At 45.7% G+C, this 17476-nt stretch overlaps 1 protein-coding gene across 1 annotated transcript; it reads right to left on the bottom strand.

Annotated features, from left to right (window-relative positions):
• LOC121646383 (collagenase 3-like) lies at positions 1 to 11008 on the bottom strand. The gene is given in 13 exon segments (XM_041995320.1): positions 1 to 40; positions 202 to 253; positions 7952 to 8065; positions 8505 to 8608; positions 8762 to 8927; positions 9063 to 9193; positions 9270 to 9401; positions 9453 to 9651; positions 9766 to 9891; positions 10021 to 10169; positions 10269 to 10396; positions 10601 to 10714; positions 10860 to 11008. Coding segments are annotated over 12 exon segments (1473 nt in total). The 5' UTR covers positions 10968 to 11008; the 3' UTR covers positions 1 to 40; positions 202 to 251.
• Between the last annotated feature and the right edge of the window lie 6468 nt (positions 11009 to 17476).

The raw sequence follows: 17476 nt of genomic DNA, 5'->3' as shown, positions 1-17476 counted from the left end.
GGGTGCAGGCACGGCTGGGAGTGTTCAAAGGATCCTTTTTCTGAAGAACAAAAGAGAATCAGTAAAATCAGGCAACAGAGGAAAAACACAAATTTCTGTAATTAAGGCAGTCAAAATGAGCTGGTGCTGAGTGGTGGTGAAACCTGGGCTACGTACTGCAGTCAGATTAACTTGTTGGCCAACAGTAACTAAGTAACTTACCATAGCAGAAAGACGGCCATGGCCCCACACCCAACCTAACACCACCAACACTCTATTGATAAGGGAGAAGAGACACAAGAGGATAAACAAACTGTAAACTCATGATAATACATAATGAAGACTGGAGCTAGTGACCAAAAACATCACTGACATTGAACAAGCACTCTATTTAACAGTTGAACAAGAATCAGCAACAAAAAATAAATAAACCACCATCACACTGTATTTTTTCTTTTATGAAATGTGGTTGTTTAAATTTTCACCTTACAATAAAATTTGTTTGAATTAAACCATGGAAACACACCAATCAGATGTATCAATGGATCCACTCACAACATATTGCTTTAGTGCAATGTTATGTTGGAAAAAACTCTTACAGCCACCTATCCACCTACCGAAGCTGCCTCTGCCAATAGTACAGCATGATGAATGCTATTTTATTTTAATATGTAAGTCCACAAGGGCAGAAATCAATCCAGCATTTGTGACTCTACCGCCCTAAACCCCGCCTTCGCTGATGAGGGCTGCCTCTGATTGGTCAACTGCCTGGAGTAGTTGTTGGGAGCTCGCACTGTTTTCGAAAACATCGGCAGAAGTGAAGTAATATAAATACTCAGTAAGCAATGTCAACACAAAACATACAGCAGTACATATTCGACCTGACTCAGACCCCGAAAACGAGAGTGAACCACTCAGCAACCTGCAGCAACAAATGCAGCAGGACTTATCTGTTTGGTAAATACTCTGCTTAACAGATATAGTCTGATATAACGTTTTCCGTCCTTCACTCGCCTTATATATTTGTACATTCCGCTGTTAATAGGTGTATGTATAAAAGGCTGTTATTGTTGAAGGACGTTGTCCGTTTCCTTCCTGCCCCTGGTAGGAAGTGACGTAATGTTCAGCAGCTTACTACTTGATTAGAGCGTGCCGCAAGAACATGCAGCGCCACTGACAGACAGTGCTCACATTCCTGCTGACGACCCTCCTTATAGTTAATTAAACGTTGGGTCTTTTTTTCGTTCAAGTGTGCCTTTGTTTGCCTCTCCGAGTGTTCAGTGAGTGATGAGAAAAACTGTTAGAACACTGAGTTGGCATAATAAAGTGCCTGGCCACTGAAGCCTGTGAAAGACCATCCCTGCCCTCTTTGTCTTCCGTCCATATGTCCTGACCGACATAGCATCTGGGTGCCTGCTATTCATACATCTGACTTAGCGCCTAGTCCTCCCCTCCTAAACATTGGTCCTTCGAGCTGGATAGCAGCATTCATGATGCAGTCTGATGAAGAGGCTTACCCTGATGCAAGACCAAAGCGTCAAAGACGTCGTCCCACCCGACTACAGGATTTTGAAGTGGACTATGTTAGCGATCCATTAGTATGGAGATCCTTACCTCCATCTCCACCACAGAACGCATTACTTCCCCAGGAGGGTCCAGCATACACGTTTCCCTTCCACCCCTCTCAGCCTCCATTTGGTGGCTTCCATGGGAATGCTGCTCATCATGAGACACCTCAGCTAGCCCCAGGTTGCCTCCCGAGGGGCTATCCAGCCACAGACATCCCCCCTAGATCCCATGCCCCCTTCCAGTGGGACTATCACCAAAACCCTCCTCCTTATCCTAACATCAGAGCCCTTCAGGAAGAGAATGCTAGGCTGCTACAATACCAACAAGCCTTTCAGTCCACCCTAAAGGAACTCAGTGAGGCCCGGAACGAGATGAAAGAGCTCATTGCTGTTGCTCGCTCTTTGAGAGAGGACATGGATCTCCATTCCTGTTCAGCTTCCAGTTCCAGCAGCTATAAGCCTCTTGGAGCCACTGCTGCATCCGCTCAACACTATCAAACTCCAGGCCAGACAAATGAGGAAGATGAGGAGGCCTGGCCTGATCCTCCGCCATGCCCTGAACCAGAGGAAGACCTGCTTAGAGGTGTAAGCAGTCTCAGCTTGGTGGGACAAGACCCGAGTGCTCCACCCCATCAGAAGCCCCAGAACCAAGTCAAGGTATCCTGTGAACCTTCCAGGTCTGCTTTGCAATCTCATCAGCTCTCGTACTCTGCCCCTTACCACCAGACCCTGCCTCATCTCCCAGCTCGGCCCTATCCTCCACTCTCTCATGCTCAGCCTGCCCATTCAGACTCATGGCCTCTACCAAGATCCAACAGGGTTACATCCAGCTTGCCCCCTCCTAACCTTCCTGCTGAAGCCTCTGTGTCAGAACAAGTGTATAGAGGCCCCAAACCTACTATACCTAAGCTAAGCCACCCAGACCCAAGTGAGTTTGCCAGACTTCGGATCGCCCTGGAGAATTTGCTCCCCCTGATTCTACAGAACTCTTTAAGTATCAGATCCTTGTGGATCATTTGAAGTTGGAGGAAGCCCGGTTAATAGCTGATGCTTATCTGAATTCCCTCACTCCCTACACCGACACCATGAGAGCCCTGTACGACAAATTCGGCCAGCCTCATCAACTAGCTCTGAGAAAGATAGCCAGTGTGTTAGAGGCCCCTGAAATAAGGCGTGGCGACTCTGCAGCATTCCAGAGGTTTTCCCTCCAGATTCAGTCCTTGGTTGGTTTGCTGCAGACCTTGGGCCCAGAGGGACAGATCGAACTTAACTGTGGCTCGCACGTAGCTCGTCTCCTGAGCAAGCTTCCTGCAGAACAGAGAGCTGATTTCCGTCGACACCGGTTTAAGCAGCCGGGGACCTCACATACACTGCACGATTTGTCAGAGAGGCTCAACCATGAGTCCTGGTGTCTGAACTTTGACAGCCATGTCAGTGGCAAGAACAGTAAGAATATACAGCCTACTAGGACGGATGGTCGACCGGCAAAACACGTGACTGTCCTGCACGGCCTTAGGGAACCGCCCACAAACACCATCACACCAAACCTAAGTTCTGGGAAAAAGAAACCTGTGGGGAAAGCCTATTGTGCTTTCTGCCAGAGCACTAAACACTACTTCGGTCAATGCGAGGACGTCATCAAGCTTTCCAAGGAGCAGCTCAAAGAGTGGATTCAGGTAAACCAACGATGCTGGCGCTGTGCACGTAACCATCAAGCAGCCCAGTGCACTTTAAAGAAGCCCTGCAGTATCTGTCAACAGAAGCACCTTTTGGCTCTTCATGAGATAAATCAGCGGCCAGAGAAACCCAACAAAGAGGTGGCTGTAAAGGAAGAGAGCTGCCTAACCAACTCGGCCACTGATGCTCTTTACCTAGACCAACCTGCCACCGGTAATCGCGTCCTGCTGAAAGTCGTCCCAGTGCTAATCCACTATAGGGACGTAGCCTGAGCACCTTTGCTCTCCTGGACGACGGGTCAGAGAGATCTATGTTACTACCAGTGGCAGCCAAGTTGTTGGGACTACAGGGCATCCCGGAGGACCTCCCCCTGAGAACAGTCCGACAGGATATTCAGGTGCTCCATGGACACAAAGTATCCTTCCATGTTTCTCCTGCTGCTGATCCTCAGGTTAAGTACAAGATAGATGGTGCCTTCACTGCTAGTCGCCTTAGCCTAGCTCAGCACTCTTACCCCATAGAGCACCTACAGAGAAAGTACACCAACCTCCGTGGTCTTCCCATACCTGCCCTAAAAGAGGCTAGACCATGGCTCCTTCTCGGCTCAGATCAGGCACATCTCAACACACCTGTGGAGCCCGTCAGGCTTGGTCCACCGGGAGGACCTGCTGCTGTTCACACCCGGCTGGGATGGACCCTCCAAGGCCCCATCCGTGTTTTGGGGCGGCCAGCTCACCCAGTGCAGTGCCTGTTCACCTCCTTCCCACCACAGATAGATGAGCTGTACCGTCATGTTGAGAGGCTCTGGCAGATCGACTCTGTACCTCACCGACTGGAGAGAGAAGTGACTCGATCCAGACAGGATCAACAGGCAGTTTCACTGCTGGAGGCCAAGACGGTGCACGTTGAGGTTAACAACCTCAAACGGTTTGCCACCCCCCTGCTACGTCATGCCTCCATGCCCCTACTACACGCGCCGAAGGAGTCAGTGATGGGTTTACTTCGAAGCACGGAGCGGCGGCTGCTTAAGGACCCTGAACGGGCCGACATCTACCGAGCCGAAATGCAAAAGCTCATTGGAGCAGGAGTGGTGAAAGAGGTCACCCAAGAAGAACCAGCAAAAGAATGTTGGTATATTCCCCATCACCTAGTCTCCCACAATGGGAAGAACCGGCTGGTCTTTAACTGTTCTCACCAATATCAAGGACAGACATTGAACCAATACCTATTGCCTGGTCCTACCCTGGGAGCCTCCCTAGTCGGGGTCCTACTGAGATTCCGAGAGCACGCCATTGCAGTCAGTGGAGACATCAAAGGGATGTTTCATCAGGTCCTCCTCCTGCCTGAAGATCGGCCCTTACTCAGATTCCTGTGGCGTGACCTGTGGGTGGATGAACCCCCAAGGGTGTTTGAATGGCAGGTTCTGCCTTTCGGCACCACTTGCAGTCCCTGCTGTGCCACCTATGCGCTTCAGCGCCATGTTACTGAGCACTGCCAGCCTGATGACATCTTGAGGTTCTCTGTTGAACATTGTTTTTATGTGGACAACTGTCTCCAGAGTGTACCCATGTCTAGGGAGGCTAAGCAGCTGGTGGATCGTCTCCGAGACCTCCTGTCCGCTGCAGGGTTCGAGTTACGGCAGTGGGCCTGCAATGAACCCAGTGTCCTGGACCACCTGCCCCAAGAGGCCAGATCTCAGAGCCTTGACCTTTGGTTAGCACAGGACCAGGTCAACCCTCAGGAACCGACACTGGGCCTAGGTTGGAACTGGGGGGAAGATTCCCTTAGTTACAAACAGAGACCTGTATCCTATGAGGCCCCAACCCTAAGGAACATTTATAGGGTCCTCGCTTCCCAGTATGACCCTTTGGGTTTCCTGTTGCCTTTCACTACTAGGGCTAAGCTCATCGTTCGACAACTGTGGGACAAACAACAAAGTTGGGATGATCCAAATTTACCTGCTGCCCTGCTCCAAGCCTGGTCCAGTTGGGAGAATGAACTACGGTTCTTACCTCTCCTTACCTTGCCCCGAGCATATGTTCCCCCCAGCTTCGACCTTGAGACTGTTACCTATGAAGTGCACATCTTTGCAGATGCTTCAGAGCAAGCCTACGGAGCTGTGGCCTATTTAAGGGCGGAGAATAAGAGGGGCCAGAGACATGTCTCCTTCCTCCTAGCTCGTTCCAGAGTAGCTCCTAAACGGGTGCACTCCATTCCTCGCCTGGAACTGTGTGCAGCTCTCGTAGCTGCACAACTCGCCAGTCTCCTAAAAAGAGAACTCACCCTGGAGATAGCATGCATTGTCCTGTGGCCAGACTCCACCACAGTGCTCACCTGGCTCCAATCCCAGTCCTGCCGCTACAAAGTCTTTGTTGGCACGAGAGTGGTAGAGATACAGGAGCTGACAGAGGATTACAGCTGGCGCTATGTGGATTCAGATCAGAATCCCGCTGACGACCTAACAAGAGGTAAAACCCTGAAAGACCTTGAGGAGCCAAACCGGTGGTCCCAGGGACCCTCTTTCCTCCTGGGAAGCCCAGACAGCTGGCCTGAACGGCCCAGCACTGAACAGCAAGAGAACCAGGCTGAGCTCCGTAAAACCACCTTTTGTGGAGCAACAGCCACCTCCCCCATAAATGATGGCCCAGGTGCTAAGAGGTACAGTTCATGGCAGGAGCTTATGGAAAACATGGCAAAAGAGCTGAAAGGAGCTCCCTCACCCGCCCAACCACTCACAGCGGAGGACTGTAGGCAAGCTGAGCTCAAAGTCCTGCAGCAGGCTCAACAGCAGTCCTTTCCTGAGGACTACAAGCTACTCGCCGCAGGGAAACCAGTGTCACCATCAAGCCGTCTGCGCACTTTAGCCCCTGTTCTTGACCAGACCTCCGGTCTAATAAGGGTTGGTGGCCGGCTCAGACGGTTGGAGGGTTTAGACCTACCCCTTCATCCTGTTGTCCTTGACTCATCCAATCCAGTTACCCATCTTCTGATCCAAAAGTATGACGGTGATCTATGTCATCCTGGCCCTGAGCGGGTTTTTGCAGAGTTACGACGATCGTACTGGATCCTTCGTGGACGAGAGGCAGTCCGTAAGCATCAATGAGCCTGTGCGGCGTGTCAGCGTTGGAGAGGTCAGCCTTCTATTCCCAGGATGGCAGATCTTCCTGCTGCTCGTCTTAGGTTACACAAACCAGCTTTCTACTCCACTGGCGTAGATTGTTTCGGGCCCATAATGGTGAAGGCTGGTAGGCGTCAGGAGAAACGCTGGGGTATCATTTTTAAATGTCTGACCACCAGAGCAGTTCATTTGGATCTCCTTAAGAGCATGGATTCAGATGCCTACTTGATGGCCCTGAGACGGTTCGTCGCCAGGAGACACTCCCAAATCCTGGCAGATCAGTTCTGGTCCAGGTTTATTAGAGAATACCTGCCTGGATTACAAACAAGACAGAAATGGCAGTCCTCTCCTCCTAACCTACCAGATCAAGCAGTCGTTGTGTTGGTGGAACCACATCTGCCTCGAGCCCAGTGGCCAGTCGGCCGCGTTGTCAACGTTCATCGCAGCGACGATGGATGCATCCGATCAGCTGACATCAACATCAACGGCCACATCTTGACCCGACCAGTGACACGGCTGGTGATGTTACCTGCTCTTCCTTCTGGAGAGGATATTCCCAATCCTGGACACTCTTAAGACTGATTAAGCCTTTACTTAGTACAAACGTGCTATGCACATTAGGGGGAGGCTGTATAAAAGGCTGTTATTGTTGAAGGACGTTGTCCGTTTCCTTCCTGCCGCTGGTAGGAAGTGACGTAATGTTCAGCAGCTTACTACTTGATTAGAGCGTGCCGCAAGAACATGCAGCGCCACTGACAGACAGTGCTCACATTCCTGCTGACGACCCTCCTTATAGTTAATTAAACGTTGGGTCTTTTTTTCGTTCAAGTGTGCCTTTGTTTGCCTCTCCGAGTGTTCAGTGAGTGACGAGAAAAACTGTTAGAACACTGAGTTGGCATAATAAAGTGCCTGGCCACTGAAGCCTGTGAAAGACCATCCCTGCCCTCTTTGTCTTCCGTCCATATGTCCTGACTGACATAGCATCTGGGTGCCTGCTATTCATACATCTGACTTAGCGCCTAGTCCTCCCCTCCTAAACAGTGTACATGTGGCAAATTCACCACAATGCCAACAGAGGTGGAAAAGGTCTCCTGCCAAGATATACATATGGTAACGATGCCATTTGCTAACCCTTTCATGCATCATTACACTACAGTTAGCTGTATTTCTAGCCACTTTATGTACATCTGTTGTTTCACGTGGCTAATCAGCGTGGTGTTTTTAGCCTGGTTGTTACATTTGTAGCATTTCCATCTAGTGTTAATCGCTAAATTTCTGGTCACCATTATGTGTGTTAGCTGCTTGTAGCGATCAGATAAGTATGTGTGGGTTAATTCCTTTACTTTCACACAGTGAAGGTGGGTGTGCCTTTCTTCTTGTGAACATGCACAATCTGGAGAAGATGACCAATAACTGAACACTCCCACCCACACACTGAAATAGCATAATTTGTCCCATTTACATGCAAAATGATGCTACTTAGTTTACTCACTGAAATTAGTAAACACAAACTTTTGTTCTTTCAGCGTTACAACCTACAGGTTCCACATGAAAAGCATCAGTACTGCTATTCAAATGCTTCTTTTATGATATGAATGTGAAGACTTGCATTTTATAAGTTGAGCACAGTTGAGCCATTGATAGTTGAATATCACACGCATTACTCTCTTATATGACAGGTAGTACTCGCTCTGTCTGGCACCTTCGATGAAATACAGATATCCTGTAAAGAAAAAGAAAAAAAAAAGTATTGTAAGTGTGCATTTTAACTGAAAGGAAAATTACTGTAGCAGAAAAATCACATACAGTATTGTCAATTTACAAAATTGATGTGGGAAATATTCTGATTGTTTTCTAGCAGACATGGAAAAACATTAGTAATCATTAGTAGATGTATTTCTGGCTCTTTACCACTTGGCTTTTTTACTGATGACATTTGTTTACTATTTAGCCCTGAACGTGGCACTCATTGAAGTTTTTCTCGTTTCTTTTGTTATTTTTCTTCTTTTCTTTTTAAAGAATCTGCTATTATCCAAACAATCTGGTTGTTTGAGCTAATGACAATAAACTTAGGCAGAAAACCCGAAGACCTCGAAAAAGGTGCTGATCAGATCTATTAGACCACAACTGTTTGTCATAATGACAAAAGAAACATTTCTCACCAAGATTCTCAAAGGCTGCGTCAACTTTGGAGCCAATCCCCAGAAAATCCAGTGAGATGTATCGTGGGTATCCACTTTCCGGTTGGTAAGAATTGTAATCATAGCTTAAAAGAAACAAAGATGTCTGAAACACTTATGACTGACTTAAAGTTGTTGATAAGTTGTTGGACAAAATGAATATCTGATCATTTTTATCATAATTTTCTGAGTGCCTATACTAGTGTAAAGACTTGATTTTAACTAAAGAAAAAAATCACCTCCAATATTGGTTATTCACAAACATCAGTGCTCTTCCTGTTGTTGGTTCATAGACAGCAGCATCCACCTTATTAATGTAGGAGGGGAGGCCAAAGTTGGTGATAGGCTGTGGAAAGCCTGGTATTATTGTCATGTCACAGGGTCTGATGCCCCAGTATTGATTACCTGTAAAGAAACAGCTGGAGGTTGTTGCATGTTGTTACATTTACAGCTTTCTAGTAAAAAACTCATCCAGTTTATCAGCTGATTACGATCATATTTAATCCCTCCTATGAAAAAAATCCATTCTGTGAACATTACCTTCAAAAAAATATGCCAGTTGCATGTTTGGGACTTCAAAAGCCGCATCCACATGATTGATTTGGGGCCATGTTGTACTCACTTTTGAAAATCTAATTTCTGGAAAACCAGTACTCCTCCTCCAGTAGTATCTAGTTTAAAGTACAAAAAGATGTGAAATTTATGTTTCACATTAAATCAGCAGATCATGCTAGATTTAAAATGCACCCGTTTTTGAAGAAGAAAAGGTCTCCACATATGGAGGTAACAGCATCAAACACCAGCTCTTGACTGCATTGTTGGTTTTGTGGGTTGGGCAGAGGGACTGGGTCTGGTCCAGGTTGTGGGCCAGTAGGTTGTCTGAATCCTGGTCGTAAAACAGTTCATATAAAGTTGGATTCTCAGTCAAACCTCATGTTAGAATTAGTTTATTGATTTGTTTGTTTACCATAAAGTGCTTGAACTCCACGTACATCATCGTCTGGCAGCCTGTATCCATCTGTGTTGACATATTGATATTTGGAGAACATCAATGCACTTTCGTCACTGGAGTGATCCAGGCCCAGAGAATGGCCGAACTCATGGGCCGCCACCAGCAGCAGATTAAAATCTGAACGCAATCATAGCAGGGAAGCATTAGAGGAAATAAACAGTCTTTACACTTTTTCACCTGTGTATAATTTGGCTACAGCTTTACTAAAATAACATGGTTGACTACATTTACCTAAATGGGTTAAAGTCCAAGTTTCATCCTTATCAAAGTGTACATCTCCTCCCTCATTCTCTCCAGGTTCAAAGGCATGAGCCAATATGTTTCCCGGCCCATCAAAAATGACAGAGTCTCCATGAACTACAACAGGACAAATCAGTTTTCAGAGAGTCTGTGTTTGAATCACATTTTGCTTTAAAACACACTGATAAATACCTAGTTTAATTGTTTATCTTTATTCTAAGGAAAAAATGTTCCATCAAGACTCACATCTGCTCTGGAAGAGGATCATAATGTCCGCAGTACCCCAGTAGATCTGTTGGAAATCCAGTGGGATGACATCACTGTAGAGCTGGAAGGCCTGAGCAATGGTTGCATCCACCTGACTCTGCATCAGATTCTGAGGGTACTCAGTGATTCTGTGAAAGTCATTACCACCAGCTTTGTCAGTATTGTTACACCCCCCCATTCAAGTTTTAATGATCTAAAACATAATGATCAGACAACAGACAAGATACCTGTATGTGATCAAGCTTTTCTCCCATTTTGGTCTTCCAGGCATGTGTTTAAATTTATAAACGTCTGTCACACCACACCTAGGAGCCCTCATCACTTCCAAGGTTTTATCATTTAAGACACCTGTCACCTGATGGGATGTTATCACACAGATTGTTCATGCATGATTTAAAAACTGGAAGACCTGGTTCACCATATTAATTCCTGTATAAATCCATGCATATGACAGATGTACAAATGGAGTATAAATGAACTTTTTATTACATTATTTCATCACAATTCAACTAAATGACTAGTACTTATAAAAATTTTATTTTGCATTCACTGTTTTTACCTCCAGGCCAAAAAAGGTCTGCATGCTCCGAAGAGTTTCAGGGAAGGGGTTTTCAGCAATACTCTTCACTGAGGGACTCGTCTGAGCATCAGAGTAGTACTGAGAGAGGTATTTCTGATCAAGAGAGAGAAAAGTGCATTTAGTAAATAATCAAATTATGTTGGACTTAGATTTAAAAATTTTTCTTTTATATGTATAAATTATATATATATATATATATATATACTATATTTAAGATATCTTAAGGGCCATATGTTACCTTTGCCAGATCTTCGTCCTCAGCTGAGATCCATGGAGCAATAATAGGTGCTGCATTGCACGTAGTTAACCAAGCCAGCAGCAGTATCCCAGAATCAGCAAGATGCATATTGTTAAAATATTTTCTTCTGTTTATCTAATCTTGCCTCATAAAAGCAGCCTTGACAACTTAAGTGTGTAATGTTCTGATCAGAAGCAAGTATCAGCACAAAATGTACCATGAGGTAATCCAGTTACGGTTAAGGGACGCCCCTGTGCTGGGAGGGGGTGTAATGTATATTAGAAGAGGCCCAAAAGGGGAGATGTATATTTTACAATTTTACAGACTTGAGATCAAAGTTGATTGTAAAACTGAATTTTTATTTCATTCAGTATAGATATGATCAATTTTCTGGTAGCATTTCATGCCAATCAAAATTATTTACACTAAAGCTGCAAACACTAACCTCTTTTTTGGCTGTATTCATGCTTTTGGAGGGGACTAAACATTCCAGTTTGCTCCTGCCAATGTCCTGCCAGTTAATCTGGGTGTTTCTAAAATGCAGCACAAATGACAAGAACTCTGTTCTTGTGTACTTCCTGAGAAACCATGCACTGAAACATAACTTGCAAGGCCAATTAGTGAGAGTGAAAATGTTTCTCACAGAGAATCAATACAAATCTATACAGAAGTCTTGACATTTCTGTTAGAATCTGAAAACTTTTCCTTTTAAAGACATGCAGGCATATATAATTTGTACTGAGTTAACCCAGCTTGACACAGCAGAGACAGGGACAAGTTTCACTGAAAGAAACAGACAAATCCAAACATGTTTTATCTCCTCATCTTTCGTTTTGTTAACTCTTTTTATATCTGTGGCATATCTCATGTGGTTAAGGATAAACCTGACAAGTAAGACCCAAAATCTGGTGATCCTTTCATACATCTGACAAAGCACAAGTATATGTATCTAGATGTAGATAAATTTTATTAAAGGTCCCATATTATACACTTTATTCCCAATCTGAGACCATTCATTAATATCTAAAAGAAATATTTCCGCCATGGTATGGACAAATCGACCCTCAGTTTGAGTGCAGCGGCTTCTCTTCACCTCCCTCTTTTTAGCAGCTTCAGAAATGTGCCGTTTATGGTGGGCGGAACCCTGGTGGAGCAGCTCAGCTGTTGGCTCCGCCCATCGCATCGCCCGTCATGAGGTGATTGACAGGTTAGGCCTTAGCGGTTACTAGACGCTGATTACAGCGTAGTGAAGGATAAACAAACGCAGACAGTTACCCCTGTTTACATGGTAACTGAAATCAATAGTAATATCCCGACCCAAACCGCGACGCACGGAGAACACAGCTAGCTACGCTCATCAATCTGATGCACAATGGCACCGGATACAAACAGTAGAAACAGTGACTTGGCTACATTTACAACAGTGCTAATATATTTTCAAGCTATCAGACTAATAAGGCCGAAACGATAAAATAACTGCCAGCTCTTACCTCTCCAGCTGTGTCACAGACAGTTGGTATTGAACCTGGCTTCAGCTTCAAACGGTTGGCGAAGCCTGCTTTCCATGCCCCCATGTTGTGGAAACAGTCCTCTTTGAAATGCTGGCCACAGACATGCAAAACCTTTGGAAGTTTTCCGGGTACATTTCCTCCAAAAATAAAATTAATCCACTCAGTCCTCGTGGGTTCAGTGGATGGAAGTAAAAAAACGTTTTCGTGTTCATTTATGCAGCCACAAACAGAACAGTGCTTCTGTCGCTTTGCCATGTCCGCTAACGAGGGTTGCCGAAGAGGGAAAAACACTGGGCGCTAGGTGATTTTTAGAGGGCGGGCTTTGAGAGCCGGTTGGCGGGTCCATCGCTCTGTGGGGAGTGGTTATTGTCCCTTATGACGTCATAACGTACACGCTTTCAAACAAGCTCATTTCAGCGCTTACTTCCCTAGAGGTGGAGCAGGGGGGAGAGAGAGCGCCTGAAAGAGTTTCACACTTACGGGTCTCGTACACATGCGGGGGGACCAGTATGACTGTTCCAAAACCATTAAAAAGTGAATTTTGCATAATATGGGACCTTTAATACTTGCTATCAAGATATTTATTTTAATCCAGAAGATGAAAAAATGGAACCAAACCTGCTTGTCTTGTTTTTGTTTTTCTTAGCATGTCAGCATAACACAATCTTCATCCTTTAAAAACGACTCGTTTAGGCATGCTGTTTTCCTTAATAGTGATGTGGGATGAGAGCAGAAGATTGTAAAAGGTAATGTCTTGCTTCTCTGTAGTGATCTGGCCAGGAGATGTAATTATTTCAAAGCAGAGGGAAGCTTTGAACTGTGTATAATTAATTCAGGCAAGCAGAACCACGGTATCTTTATTAAATGCTCTGTTCTTGCTTGAACAACTATCAGACAAATGAACCCGACTTGGCCGAGGATCGAACCGGCAACCCTCAGGTTACAAGATGACCGCTCTACCTTGCTGAGCCAATGGAGTATAATTGATAATAACATGGGCAGTGATCATTTTCCTATTTTGTGTACTATCAATTATGAAGTGTATGTACCGAAGGCCTCCATGGTGGATAGATGGTGTTTTGCCAAGGCAGACTGGGTAAAGTTCCAAGCATGCTGTTTGGAGGCCTGTGAGGCACTGGCGATGAATGGTGATGTTGAAAGCTGCAAAGAGGCAGTCACAACTATGTTCTTGAATGTAGCATTGCAATGTATTCCTAGCAGTTGACGTGGTTGGAAAAGAAATGCAGTTCCATGGTGGAACGAAGACTGCAAAAAAGCTATTAAGGAAAGGAACCAAGCATTTCGAAACCTAAGGAGGCACTGTAACCAAGATAGTGTATTAGAATATCAGCGAAAGAGAGCAAAAGCAAGGAAAATAGTTAAGTCATCAAAAAGGAATGCATGGAGAGAATTCTGCTCATCAATTGGCAGAGAATTTCAGTTAAAGGATGTGTGATAGATGATTGGGAAAATGACTGGGAAAAAGCAAAATGCTAAAGTGACAGTGCTTGTGGAGGGGAGCTACCTGGCTATCACAAATAAAGAAAAGGCTGACTTGCTAGGCAAAAAGTTTGCAGGCATTCACAGTGGGAATCACCTAGACCCAGCTCATGGGCAGCATAAAAAAGAAATTTTGAGAGTAAATACGGAAGTAACTAAGAAAAAGCCCAGAGAGAGGACTCCACTTGATATGGACTTTACTCTGCAGGAGCTAAAGAAGGCCCTGCATGGAACTGGGTTCTCATCACCGGGACAGGACCAGCTATGCTACGCCATGTTCAGGCAGCTGCCTGATGAGGCATTGAATGTTGTGCTCAAGTTATTTAACAAGATTTGGAATGAAGGAGTAATGCCAGTTAGCTGGAAAAGTGCTTTGATACTGCCGTTCAGTAAGCCTGGCAAAGATCCAGCTGATGCAGGAAACTATCGGCCAATTGTTAACTTCTCACTTGGCAAAATGGATGGAAAAAGTCATTGTTAACAGACTGACATATTTTCTGGAACAAAAAGGTTTGCTTAGCCCTTGTCAAAGCGGCTTTAGAAAAGGTAGATCGACTACAGGTGCGCTTGTCAAAGTCAGTAATGAGGCAGAGAAAGCTGTTAATAATATAGAAGCTCTGGTTATTGTATATTTTGATATAGAGAAAGCGTATGATTCTATGTGGAGAGAAGGACTCCTTATTAAATTGGAAAAGTTGGGCATTAGAGGCAGACTGTACAACTGGGTCCTAGACTTTCTGTCTAATAGGACATTTAGAGTGAGAGTGGGAGACGACCTCTCAGCGGAATACAGCATCTCGAATGGAGTACCGCAGGGCAGCTCGATCAGCCCAATATTATTCAATATCATGATTAATGACATTTTTACAAATATTGGCAAGGACATTGGATCATCCCTCTATGCTGATGATGGAGCCATATGGAAGAGAGGGAAGAATGTCAACCATGTCGTCAGTTTAGTCCAGGCCGCTATTGACAAAGTTGAGCAGTGGTCGTACGATTGGGGTTTTAAAATGTCTGTCAGTAAGACATGTTACATGATTATTACTAAGAAAAGGAAAATAGCTAATGTCAGCCTCAAGATTTATGGGCAGAGCAAAGAAAGAGTTAAGGAGTTTAAATATCTTGGTCTGTGGTTTGATGAAAAATGTCTCTGGAAGGCACATGTCAGTAAAGTAGAAACCAAATGTAAGAAGGTGCTGAACCTCATGAGGGCTGTGTCAAGTTATGATTGGGGAGCAGACAAGCAGTCACTATTGGGCATTTATAGGGCCCTGATCCGATCATGTATAGAATATGTGTCAAGGTGTAAAACAGAACTGGACTAACTGATTAGGCTTGTCTCACTTTTTTTTCTCTGTATAATTATAGTAGTTTGTACTTTTGTTTGCTGTTTGTTTGGTTTGGGGTGTAAAGTTGGCAAAGCAGCTAATTGGTAACAAGCGACACCTGGCAGCCACCCTGCCCTGATGCTGAAGGGAGATTGATCAGATAAAAAGCAGGACAGGTGTGGAATGAGGGCGTTGGAATACAGAGAGGGTGCCCGAGCTCAGAAGACAGCAGAGGCAGCCAGAATGGGGGAACACAGTGGAGGTGCCCAGGAGGGAGAAGACAGAGAAGGCACCCGGAAGCAAGATACATGGAAAGCGGGTAGCGTCAGCGGCGGTGAATCTGGCTAGTGCCTACGGCAACAAGCCAACCGTGAGCAGGAGTGGCGCAGGAGGAATCCCCGCTTGGAATTAAAGGACGGAGCAACGCACTGAACAGATGAGTGTACAGGGACGTGACACTTTCTAACTGTTGTGCGGGTGGGCGGCTCGTCTGAGTAAAACAGTATCTTAGTGCCTTTTGTTTTTTGGCAGCAAGTGGTTGCAGTGGAGCATCGGCAGCCAGAGACATAGATGCCTGGGCGCCTTGGAGAGGACACACCCCCGTTCTGGCTGCAGTGGATTGCCACCAGGAGGAGCACCGTTCATCTATGGTTTTATTCTTTTTTTTATTATTTATTTTTTATTGACTCCCAAGACTGTAAATAAATTGAACTCAGATCAGCCCAGGCAGATGGTCATTTATTCTTTCAGCAGCGGAAGTTTGTGCTGGTACCAAAAGAACTGTGTGTGACATTTTTGGCGTTGTCGGCAGGATACCAGCTCCACTGCTGAAGAATGGACACTGCTCCGAGTAGTAGGATGTCTACGGCGCAGTTTGTGATGCCATGGTTCTTGGGGGCCGCCTTGGTCCCAAAATTCCATGGGGATTCAGCAACATTCCCAGAATGGAGGACCCAGGTGGAGGCCATGTTAAGGGCACAAGGACTGACCCTACAGTAACAAGCAGACTTTGTATTAGGGGTTCTAGAAGGGGAGGCTAAGAGGGAGTTACAGTTAGTCAAACCAGATGATAAAGACAGTGGGAAGAAGGTTTTAGATATCTTACAAAGACTTTATTCTTAACCTGCCACTAAGGCCCAGCTCCGGGCAAATTGTTTTGACTGTAAACAACAGATTGATGAAACTGTAAATGCTTTTTTTATTAAGACTGAGAGAAGATTTCCACAGGTGGCAAGAGCGGGATCAAAGGGGAGATGAGGATGACCTCCTGCTAGACCAGTTTATGTTGGGTCTGCGGATGGGGCCTGTCAAACAAGAATTGGCTTGCCAGATACGATAAGATGAGGGTTTTATTTTTCAGGATGCATGTAAAGAGGCTCTTGCACTGGAGCAAGAGCTCCAAGATTTTAATGTTTCACTTTCTCAGAGGGTTGCCGTTCCAAAACGGGGAGGCCCTGCCGCAGCTAATTTGGAGCAGCTGAAAGACCAACTGCAAGCTGAACTCCAACAGGGGCTTGTTGGTGAGATGATGGCTCTGTTGAAGCAGATGAAGGCGCTCCCAGTAAATCTATTAAGGTAACTAAGAGATGGCCTCTCCGATGGGAGCGAAAGGAGCCCCATGACTGCAACACGGGCCATGCCAGCAAGATTTAGGGTACCAAAGACACTTGCTTACTAGTGGGATGCCGAGGGGAGGCCCAATTTAGGGGTACCCCCAGTCAGGTATCAGGTGGAGTAGGTGGTCGGGACGACCACTATTAATGGAGGGGGGAGCTGTCAAGGTGTAAAACAGAACTGGACTAACTGATTAGGCTTGTCTCACTTTTTTTTCTCTGTATAATTATAGTAGTTTGTACTTTTGTTTGCTGTTTGTTTGGTTTGGGGTGTAAAGTTGGCAAAGCAGCTAATTGGTAACAAGTGACACCTGGCAGCCACCCTGCCCTGATGCTGAAGGGAGATTGATCAGATAAAAAGCAGGACAGGTGTGGAATGAGGGCGTTGGAATACAGAGAGGGTGCCCGAGCTCAGAAGACAGCAGAGGCAGCCAGAATGGGGGAACACAGTGGGGGCGCCCAGGAGGGAGAAGACAGAGAAGGCACCCGGAAGCAAGATACATGGAAAGTGGGTAGCGTCAGCGGCGGTGAATCTGGCTAGTGCCTACGGCAACAAGCCAACCGTGAGCAGGAGTGGCGCAGGAGGAATCCCCGCTTGGAATTAAAGGACGGAGCAACGCACTGAACAGATGAGTGTACAGGGACGTGACACTTTCTAACTG

This window comes from Melanotaenia boesemani, chromosome 9 (genome assembly GCF_017639745.1).
Source record: "Melanotaenia boesemani isolate fMelBoe1 chromosome 9, fMelBoe1.pri, whole genome shotgun sequence".
NCBI lineage: Eukaryota > Metazoa > Chordata > Actinopteri > Atheriniformes > Melanotaeniidae > Melanotaenia > Melanotaenia boesemani.
Note: the sequence above shows the minus strand (reverse complement) of the source record. Positions and strands in the feature narration are given on the sequence as shown.